The sequence below is a fragment of the Silurus aristotelis genome (genome assembly GCF_946808225.1).
Source record: "Silurus aristotelis genome assembly, chromosome: 13".
In the NCBI taxonomy this organism is placed as follows: Eukaryota; Metazoa; Chordata; class Actinopteri; order Siluriformes; family Siluridae; genus Silurus; species Silurus aristotelis.
In genome coordinates this window covers 7084453-7095549 of record NC_139586.1, presented here as the reverse complement: position 1 = coordinate 7095549, position 11097 = coordinate 7084453, and the positions used below count along the sequence as shown (strand labels likewise).

The following is an 11097-nucleotide window of genomic DNA, read 5'->3' as shown; positions in this document are numbered from 1 at the left end:
GCGATGGCAGCACAACATATTTCACATTAGCGCTATAGTAGCATAACAGTGTTTCACATTAAGGCCATAGCAGCAAAACTTAATTTGAATTTGGCTTAGTGCAGCACAAAGGTATTCAACGTTAGGGTTAGCGTTACCACTGTTCAAATGAAGGTTAGAGCGGCCCACCACTGTTTGAATTGGGGTTAAAGCAGCCTGATTGGAATGGAATTAGAGTTAGGGTTAAGGTTACCACTGTTCGAATTAGGGTTAAAGCAGCCTGAATGGAACTGAGTTCGGGTTAGGGTTACCACTGTTCAATTTAGGGTTAAAGCAGCCTGAGTGACATGGAATTAGGGTTAGGGTTGCCACTGTTCGAATTAGGGTTAAAGCAGCCTGAATGGAACGGGATTAGGGGTAGGGTTAACACTGTTCGAGTTAGGGTTAGCGCAGCCTAAATGACATGGTATTAGGGTTAGGGTTAGAGTTACCACTGTTCGAATTAGGGTTAGTGCAGCCTGAAAGACATGGAATTAGGGTTAGGGTTACCACTGTTCGAATTTGGTTTAGCGCAGCCTGAGTGACATGGAATTAGGGTTAGTGTTAGCACTGTTCGAATTAGGGTTAGTGCAGCCTGACCTGATTGGAATTAGGGTTAAGAGGGCAACGAGGCACACCTGTCGGCCTGGGACTTCTAGAGGACTGGACCGTGCACGAGGAGCGCCAGGCCGAGTGGCGAAGACCAGACGATGACATAGACATAGAGTCCGGCTGCGGGAGGCACACGGGGAGCTCGCACACCTGCTCCATACACTAACACATGTGCTTCACACAGCCCACAAGAGCCTGCGTTCCCAATACTACGCACAGCACTCACACACTGCTAATGCGTCAGACACATTGACAAGGCTCACCGTTCACGTGAAACACACGCTGTTCCACCGACATGGCTGTTACGCACCACTTTTTACACTGCACTCTGCACAAATGCGCCGAGCGCCGGCTCGAGCTCCAGGCGCGCGGTGCACTTCCGTGCAAAACGCGAGAGACCACTGCTCTCTATTCGGCAATGACGGGCCTCGGGAAACACGTGCAAGCCCGTACGCGCGAAATGTTTGCATAATAGCGCGGGATCTTGTCTTCGGCGTCTTATTTACGACGAGAAACGCTGCGAGAAAACACACTCGCGAGCGTGTCGCGGAGGCACACTCATTCGGCGGCGGCCCGTTTGAGTCTACAACGTTCTCATGCTCGGTTTTAAGACTGGCCTACCAGCAGAGGGGCGGGAGGTTTCTGTGTGTTACACAGCGTATACAGAGTCTGACTCGCACTGAGAGACTAGAGATACTAGAGAGATGGCAGAAGTTGCTCCCGCGCCCGTTGCCGCGCCGGCTAAAGCGCCGAAAAAGAAAGCAGCGTCGAGGGCCAAGAAAGCCGGGCCCAGCGTCGGCGAGCTCATCGTCAAAGCGGTTTCCTCGTCCAAGGAGAGAAGCGGTGTGTCGCTCGCCGCCCTGAAGAAAGCCTTGGCCGCCGGCGGATACGACGTGGAGAAGAACAACTCCCGCGTCAAGCTCGCTGTCAAGGGTCTCGTGCTGAAAGGAACTCTTCTACAGACCAAAGGGACCGGCGCGTCTGGCTCTTTCAAGCTAAACAAGAAGCAGACGGAAGCCAAGAAGCCCACAAAGAAGACCGCGACTAAGGCGAAGAAGCCCGTCGCTGTTAAGGCGAAGAAACCCGCTGCGGCGAAGAAGCCCAAGAAGGTGGCGGCCAAGAAACCTGTTGCCGCCGCCAAGAAGTCCCCGAAGAAGGCAAAGAAGCCTGCAGCGGCTGCTAAAAAAGCCACCAAGAGCCCGAAGAAAGCGAAAAAGCCGGCGACTCCTAAAAAAGCAGCCAAGAGCCCCAAGAAAGCAAAGGCCGTGAAGCCCAAGGCTGCAAAGGCGAAAAAGACAGCGCCCAAGAAGAAGTAAACATGTTTGTTTGTTTATTTCATGTCTTCCTTTACTAAACGGCTCTTTTAAGAGCCACCTATATTTTCCCCCAAAGAGCAACATTTTGGATCATCCCATGATGAAACTGAAAGCGAATACAAGATAGGGATTTATGATGTTTAAATACACAAACTATGTAGAGTTTCAAAACCGCGACAGACACAGGTATAGGGATGCTTATGATTACATGATTTATGTATCGTTGTACACATGTCACATGAATGTTGTTTTCTGAGACCTGTTTCTTCCATGAGCGCGCGTTTACTCCTCAGTCACACACAGAGAGACTAGGGGAGGTGTGTGTGTGTGTGTGTGTGTGTGTGTGTAAGGGGGGGGGGGGGGTGCATGGTAGGCTGAGGCTGAATGAATTTCACCATTTGTGATTGGATGTTGATCACATGGTGTTCTAAGCCAATAAGAGAGTGGCTGTGTTGCCTATATCACTGAGTTTTCAGCGCGAAGCATTCACTATTATCTACTTGTTCCTTGAACAAATCTAATCTGCAGCAAAATGAGTGGAAGAGGCAAAACTGGCGGCAAAGCTAGGGCCAAGGCCAAGACTCGCTCATCGAGGGCAGGACTGCAGTTTCCTGTAGGCCGTGTGCACAGGCTTCTGCGTAAAGGCAACTACGCTGAGCGCGTCGGTGCTGGCGCTCCCGTTTACCTGGCGGCTGTGCTGGAGTATCTGACCGCTGAGATTCTGGAGTTGGCTGGCAACGCTGCCCGTGATAACAAGAAGACTCGTATCATTCCCCGACACTTGCAACTCGCCGTGCGTAACGACGAGGAGCTGAACAAACTGCTCGGCGGAGTGACCATCGCTCAGGGTGGTGTGCTGCCTAATATTCAGGCTGTACTTCTGCCTAAGAAGACTGAGAAGGCTGTCAAGACCAAGTAAAGTCGTCCAATGCTGTGTTTGTCAGTACCCAAAGGCTCTTTTAAGAGCCACCCACTTTGACTCAAAAAGTGCAAGTTTGTTACTTTGTGTATGCTTTGTGTATATAATTGTATTCATTCTACAACGTTGCACCCAAGAGAATCACATTTAATAGGGCCCATTGGAATAGTCTAATAATCTTAGAAGCATAAATATAATAGGGAAGTATGCTGGTTAAACAAGGTCTGAAAAGTGAAGCTAAATTGCGACGGCCGTTATGGTGTAACTATAGAACAGGAAAACAGCTGTGCAAGAGAGCCGAGGGAGGGTGGAGTGGTCGGACTGTGGCGCTGACCAATGGTCGTCGAGTGACGTAGAGCGATCGATCCAATGCAAGACGAGAGGTTTCGAGACGCCCAATGAACGCAAGGCGTCGTTCAGGCTTAAAAAGCCAACGTTTGCTAGCGCTTTTTATTCTGTTATTTTGTCTGTGAAGTGCAGAGCGCAACGCTATGGCAAGAACTAAGCAGACTGCCCGTAAATCCACTGGTGGCAAGGCGCCCAGGAAGCAGCTCGCCACCAAGGCTGCTCGCAAGAGCGCTCCGGCTACCGGCGGTGTGAAGAAGCCTCACCGTTACCGTCCCGGCACCGTGGCTTTAAGAGAGATCCGTCGCTATCAGAAGTCTACTGAGCTGCTCATCCGCAAGCTGCCCTTCCAGCGCCTGGTGAGAGAAATTGCTCAAGACTTCAAGACTGACTTGCGTTTCCAGAGCTCCGCCGTGATGGCTTTGCAGGAGGCGAGCGAGGCATACTTGGTCGGCCTGTTCGAGGACACCAATCTGTGCGCCATCCACGCCAAGAGAGTGACCATCATGCCCAAGGACATTCAGCTGGCCCGCCGTATTCGCGGAGAGCGCGCTTAAACAATAACTCTGTCCAATACACACAAAGGCTCTTTTAAGAGCCACCTCATTGTCTCAGTAAAACGAGCAAGTCTATACCATGGTTGTTTTAAACAAATGATGATTATATAGTGTCTAGTTTAGAAGAATGGAGCGCTTCAGGAAACACGTCTGATTTTTGTGGCTGTGTCGCTGAGCATTTTGTGTTTATTATAGATTATTTTAGTACTTGGCGACAGTAGTAATAAAAAATACAAAAAGCTGGTCGCTTGCTGTTCTGCACGGAGCATGACTGCCATCTTGTGGCCAAAGTGTCACTTCCCATTCTCGTGTCCTCGTTTGTATTCTAATGGAGGCAAACGAACCAATAAATTGCATTCATCATAGTATGAATTCTCTCACAGATAACTTTAGTATGAACATTTAAACATGTTTTTTTATGCGTTAGGATCAATTTGATATAACGTGAATCCAAAGCACTATATGTATGTTTTCTTTCATTGTCGTGTCCCTGTGCATATACAGCACGTCCAAACCTGACTACACACACAAATATATAAATAGTGGCCCTCTCCAAATACTCATGGACACTAGTGTAATTTTATATTATATATTAGATTAGATTTATTGTTGTCATTGTGCAAGATACATGTACAGAGCTAAGAGAATGCATTTAGCATCTGCTCAGAGGTGCGTTAGATAGATAGAAATAGATATCTGTATATACATGAATGTGACAGGATGTACAGTAAGGTATATATAGATACACATAAATAAAATAGTAGTGCAGATGTACTGTAAGTAAAACACTGTGTAGAGAATGCGGAGTATACAAAATACAATATGTAACATTTACATATACAGTGATCTAACGGTGTAGTGTAGAGTTCAGTGTGGTGATGGTGGATGGAAATAAAGCTGTCCCTGATCCTGCTGGTTCTGGTGCATATGTTTCTGTATCTCGATCTTGACGGAAGGAGGTTAAACAGTTTGTGACTGGGATGTGAAGTGTCCTTGATGATCTTGTGAGCTCTGCACAGACAACTGCTGTGCCCTTTCCAGACAGTGTTTCTTGTGAATGTCCTCCAAGATGGGGAGCTGAGTGCCAATGATTCATTGGGAGATTTTCATTTTTCATTTCATTTTTAGGGGCCTGAAGCAATGCAGTTGCTGTACCAACAGAAATGGTACAGCTGTAGAAGTTCTCCAGTATCCTGAAGCACAGACAGGACTTTTAAGGTGTCCTCAGCAAACACAGGCGTTGTTGAGTCTTTCTGATGAGTCAAGAAGCTTTTATTGTCATTTCAACCATATATAGCTGACGCAGTACACAGTAAAATGAACATTTCTCCAGGACCCTGATGCTACATTAAACAACAATTCCAGAAACAAAACACACAGGGCTAAGGACTGGTAAGTGTCCTTGTCACATAAAGTGCATGTGTGCAACCTGGTGCAATCAGTGCAAAGACAACACAAGACAGTGCAAGACAACACAAGACAGTACAGGACAAGCAATAAAATACAAAATAGCTCTGATCAGGCCTACCATTCGTGGTGTCATCAGCAAACTGATGAGTGTCTGGGGTTGTCCAGGTGAGTCAGGGCTGATAGATCACTGTGGGAATAGCATCCAGATTGGAAAGAGGTAGGCAATTGCTATTGGTCCAGAAAGAGAGAAAAAGAGAGAGAGAGAGAGAGAGAGAGAGAGAGAGAGAGAGAGAGAGAGAGAGATGTTAATCTAATGTGACATTATTGACTTAGTTACACAGTCCAAATATACTGACACTTTCCATGATATTGTGCAGTATTGGACAAAAGAAGAGATTTAGGAAGAGCAACAACTAAAAACAAACAAACACACGCACGCACACAAATATTTGAATGATCTAGGAACTTGTGACTGTCAAAATAGTTATGGGCACTAGTGCAATTTAATATATATGACGTGTTCTACTGGCCTATTAGATAAACACGAAGCGAGACAAAAAGAGACTCACAGTTCACATTAGAAAGAAACCCTGTATACCATTAAACACTAGTATGAAGTGTTTTTGGTCTATTTTTTTTTAAGGTTTTATTCATGTATGTTGTTTGCTTCTTTGTTTGTTCTGATCTCATCTAAAACTATTAATGCGAAATGGCTGTTCCATACACAATAATCACACAAAATGATGTGAGCATCAATTCCTTTAATCTACATTTTTCTGCAATGTGTAAACATTGCCACACGATGGCAGTCAAGCTCTACAAAGTCCACTGACCTCTGCCTTTATTAGGAATATTCCTGTATACCCTGTATACACTAGTATGAATTGTTTTTGGTCTATTTTTTTAAAATGTTTTATTCGTGTATGTTGTTTGTTTGTTTGTTCTGATCTCATCTCAAACCTAATTCTTCTACTACATCTACTACTACTACTACTACTACTACTACTACTACTACTACTACTACTACTACTACGGTTCCGAAGCATTCGGGCCACCACATCCAGACTGTGCAACAGTTTTTTCCCGCAAGCCATCAGGCTCCTCAACAAAGAACTGAACTGAACTCTCTCTCACACACACACACACACACACACACACACACACACACACACACACACACACACACACACACACACACACACACTTACACACAACTGTGTGAGTGATCCGCACAAACCGGACTCAACACCCATCATACACTTCGTTCACCCAGGTTTCAATACCAATCACACTTTTTCACTATCGCAAAATGTTTACATGCCGTCTGTTGCTGATTCCGGGACTTGTTATTTTGCACAATATTCTGTCCAAATCCTTTGGTTACTGTTTACTTTATTTTTGATTGCTGCTACTGCTGAATTGCGCAAATTCTGTTTACATCTTTCTGTTTACACTGCACCTTATTCTGTTATGACAGGTTTTACTGGCGGAGCTATTTCTATTTTTATATTTTGTTTATTGTGTATTGTCCTGCACTGTCCTGTGTTGTCTTGCACTGTCTTGTGTTGTCTTTTGCACTGTTTGCACCAGCTGCACACATGCACTTTATGTGGCGAGGATCTTAGTTCTCGGCCCTGTGTCTTTCTGTTCTGTACTGTTTGTTTTATGTTGTTTTATGTAGCACCTGGGTTCAGGAGGAACGTTGTTTCATTTCACTGTGTACTGCATCAGCTATATATGGTTGAAATGACAATAAAAGCTTCTTGACTCTTCTTGACTACTACTACTAACCATGATCATACAAATTATTCTTAGTAAGTTGAGGAATGAGTTAAGAATAGGGTTTGATGAATACCATAAATAATAATAATGATTGCTTAAGGCAGCATGGTGTGTAGTTCTGCATCGGTCTTGACTGCTATTGTGTGACCAAATCTAGAAAGTGCACATTTCTCTCTACCTTTTGTTGATTGCCGAAGTCAAGTCAAGTCAAGTCAAAGGAATTGTTCACTTTCTCAATGATGCCTGTCTACACTACATGGTACGTTATTAGGAAATATAAACAGAGATATATATAGCATACACTGCATTTCCTATTCAGGTGAGCGCTCAGTGAGCATACACACTCTTTGTGAAAGTGGAGCAGTTACCAATAAAATGTGTCGTGATGCAATAAGTTCTAGAATAATAGTTTGATTGACAGTTTGTACAAGTCAGTGTGACACTGTCCAAATACATAGAGACCTTACTGTATATTTATTATTATTACAGCATAGGTAAAAGATGCACACACCAAATACTTCTGGACACTAGTGCAGTTTGAGCACTGGGTTTGTTCAGCTTGTCAGCTCCTGCTGTGGTGGAATGATGTTCACGAATGATTTGTGAGTTCCTGTTCCTGCACTCATATTTGCATCTGTATATATCTTTTCTCAATAAAGGAACGTTTCTCCCTTTTTTAAGGTGCCATCAAAATATTTGTGGTGTAAAAGTGAATGTGTACCTTAAGCATCATCTGTCTCTGAAACTTCCTCCTATTGAATTGTAAAAAATAATATGCATATATTTACTCAATGTTCTACAGCCCATGTAGGTACACACAATGCTCACTCATTCTGATGCTTGATGCAAATATTAGCATAATCTCCTGAACTATGTGACAGATGTATGGATACCTGACGACTACTACTACTACTACTACAGTAAAACCCCGTTGTACGAGCAACCTATAGTACGAGCAAACGGAGATACGAGCAAACCTACGCTGCCGGTTCTCCGTTTTCGGCGGAGGGAAGCATCAGTCACTTAGTTGATGACGCATTACTCAGTCGCTCTCGTTGTTCAGTGCAGCAAAAACTTAACTTTTTTTTGTTTTATATTTTGATTTCACTAGAAATCTTGAAAAATGTCCCAAGAAAATCAGTGGTGGTGCTGTGAAAACGAAAGTAAATAGAATTACCATGGAAACCATAAAGTTTACGAGCGTTGTGCGCGTCTCACACTCGCAATCAACCACTACCACATGGGTAAGTGTTAAATTATTTTTACATTACGGTAATTTGCGGTGTATTTGTTTGTTAAAATAGGCTACAAATACTTTTTAGGTGCAGAAATAAGCGATCGAATGAGGTCTCGGAACGGATTAAACCATTTTTCATTCATTCCTATGGGAAAAATCAGTTCGAATGTATGAGCAAATGGACATACGAGCAATTTTCAAGAACGAATTATGCTCGTACAACGGGGTTTTACTGTACTACTACTACTAATACGACTACTACTATTGCTACTACTGCTATTGCAAATAGTACCACATTAATAGAAATGAGAATAATGCTTGTTAATATTAATAATAATCATGGGCCATTCCTACAATAGTCATGCTATATTTCTTGTGTGTTGAAAAGTATATTACAAGATTAACACTACCACTACTACTACTGGTAGTAGGTGGCAGCAGGGCAGTGGTGGTCCAGTGGTTAAGGCTCTGGGTTACCGATCATAAGGTCAGGGGTTCAAGCCCCAGCACTGCCAAGCTGCCACTGTTGAGCCCTTGAGCAAGGCACTTAGCCTTATCAGCTCCAGGGGCACCGTATTATGGCTGACCCTGCGCTCTGACTGCAGCTTCCAGATAAGTTGGGATATGTGTAAATCTTTTAATTGCATATGTACAGTAGCTCAATATTTTGTCCCCCATCAGGTTTACACCCTTCTGGTCAGTGGTGGCACAGTGTGTAATTAACTGAAACCATAGTGTGTTCAATATTTTGCATTCCTCATGATGATATAAGCCTACTTAATGCAACAAGAACTGCAATTTGATTTATACTTCTACTGGAATAAAAATTGCAACTGAGTCAAAACAGTTCTGATTATAATCCTCAATGCAAATATTTGTGTGTTGAACTGCATTGAGTGTACCATGCTGTGAGCAAAAACCAAATTAAATCTATTCCACTACATGACTATTACTATTTATATATCACTATGTTTGTGTGGACAAAAAGGAAGTACAAGACTCTAGCATGTTAACGGCTGTGGCGGTTCGCTTTGAAGACATTCTTTTGTGTGATCGTTGGTTTTAGGTCCGCCCCCTCGCCTGTTCTCAAGTAGGTCCTGTGGAGAGAGAATAAATAGGCGGGCATTGCGCGGAGCTTCTTTATTGAGCAGCTTGAATTTGTGAGAGCAGCACCATGTCTGGAAGAGGAAAGGGTGGCAAAGGACTCGGCAAAGGAGGCGCTAAGCGCCACCGTAAGGTTCTGCGCGATAACATCCAGGGTATCACTAAGCCGGCTATCCGCCGTCTGGCTCGCCGTGGTGGTGTTAAACGTATATCCGGTCTGATCTACGAGGAGACTCGTGGTGTACTGAAGGTGTTCTTGGAGAACGTCATCCGCGATGCAGTCACATACACCGAGCATGCGAAGAGAAAGACCGTCACCGCTATGGATGTGGTGTATGCCCTGAAACGCCAGGGACGCACTCTTTACGGCTTCGGCGGCTAAACGCTTATCTACCAAATAACGTCAACACAACGGCTCTTTTAAGAGCCACCCAAATATTACAAAACGAGCTATTGTATCTTTTAATGTGTGTGTGTGTGTGGCGCGAAGAAGGGGATGAAATAACTTTTTTCAAGTGTATGTGACTAATAGAATTTGAAATAATTGTAGATATATTCTAATAAGGCAAAACCTTGCACCAGCACTACAGTTTTGTTTCAAAGTTTATATACATACTTCACATTTGTTTGTGTGTGTGTGTGTATATATATATATATATATATATATATATATATATATGTACGTGTGCGCGCACAAAAGGGCGGGCATGGGAACAAAGCGTAGCTCAGGGGCGGGGTAGAGGGAACGGGAGAGGATGGGACGAGGGCGGAGCCTTGTATGATGAGGTTTGAATTTGTGACCAATAATACGACTCCTTTCCCTTGTACGTAATTACAATGCAGGTCTGTAAATAGAGAGGCGGCGAGGCGGCCCTTTTTCATTCTCTCGCAGTTTCCTCGAGAAGCAGCATTATGCCTACTGATCCAGCCAAGACCGCGCCCAAGAAGGGCTCTAAGAAGGCTGTCACAAAGACGGCCGGCAAAGGTGGCAAGAAGCGCAGAAAGTCAAGGAAGGAGAGCTACGCTATCTACGTGTACAAGGTCCTGAAGCAGGTGCACCCTGATACCGGCATCTCTTCTAAGGCTATGGGCATCATGAATTCCTTCGTAAACGACATTTTCGAGCGCATCGCCGGTGAGTCTTCTCGTCTCGCTCACTACAACAAGCGGTCCACCATCACTTCTAGGGAAATCCAGACAGCCGTGCGCCTGTTGCTTCCCGGTGAACTTGCAAAGCATGCCGTGTCCGAGGGCACAAAGGCCGTCACCAAGTACACCAGCTCAAAGTAAAGCGTGTTACGCCGTCTTTAAGATAAAAACCAACGGCTCTTTTAAGAGCCACCCATTTTTTCATACAAAGAGCGGTCTTTTTTGCGCGGGCAGCAATTCTCGCCGCCCGCTCACTATGACCTTTTGTATAACGAGGTAAGTAAACAAACATAGCATTAGAGGTACATTAGTAGAGCACAATTTGAATTTGGGCCGTAGCAACACAGCATATTAAGCATTAGAGCTATTGTAGCAGAACATAATTTAAATAAGAGCCATAGTAGCACTGCATCATTTAAATTGGAGTCATAGTTGGCCAACATAATTTGAATTATAGTGATTTATAGTCATAGCAGCACTGCATAATTAGCATTAGAGCTATAGTTGCAGAACAGCACAATATAATTTAAATTAGAACCATAGCAGCACAACAGTGTTTCCCATTTGGGCCCTAGCAGCACAACCTAATATACATGTGCACTTTTGTATAACAACATAATTTAAATTTGGACCATGGTGGCACAACAG

The 11097-nt window shown here is 44.1% G+C and overlaps 4 protein-coding genes and 1 pseudogene across 5 annotated transcripts; all 5 read left to right on the top strand.

Moving 5' to 3' along the window:
* Positions 1–1334: 1334 nt before the first annotated feature.
* Positions 1335–1946, top strand: LOC310736226 (histone H1-like; the record flags this gene model as incomplete). The annotated part of the gene is made up of 1 exon (XM_083559607.1): positions 1335–1946. One exon carries the CDS (start codon positions 1335–1337, stop codon positions 1944–1946), a length of 612 nt encoding a protein of 203 aa, XP_083415733.1.
* A 505-nt stretch (positions 1947–2451) lies between these two features.
* LOC310735765 (histone H2A) lies at positions 2452–2917 on the top strand. The gene has a single exon (XM_083558827.1). It carries the CDS (start codon positions 2479–2481, stop codon positions 2863–2865), a length of 387 nt encoding a protein of 128 aa, XP_083414953.1. The 5' UTR covers positions 2452–2478; the 3' UTR covers positions 2866–2917.
* Positions 2918–3342: 425 nt separating this feature from the next.
* LOC310735546 (histone H3.2) lies at positions 3343–3813 on the top strand. Its single transcript, XM_083558324.1, has one exon. It carries the CDS (start codon positions 3357–3359, stop codon positions 3765–3767), a length of 411 nt encoding a protein of 136 aa, XP_083414450.1. The 5' UTR covers positions 3343–3356; the 3' UTR covers positions 3768–3813.
* A 5557-nt stretch (positions 3814–9370) lies between these two features.
* LOC310735527 (histone H4) lies at positions 9371–9682 on the top strand (the record flags this gene model as incomplete). The annotated part of the gene is made up of 1 exon (XM_083558280.1): positions 9371–9682. The coding sequence occupies one exon, from the start codon at positions 9371–9373 to the stop codon at positions 9680–9682; it is 312 nt and encodes a 103-aa protein (XP_083414406.1).
* Positions 9683–10212: 530 nt separating this feature from the next.
* Positions 10213–10590, top strand: LOC310735525 (histone H2B pseudogene; annotated as a pseudogene). The gene has a single exon. The product of its transcript is annotated as a histone H2B pseudogene (transcript).
* Positions 10591–11097: the final 507 nt, after the last annotated feature.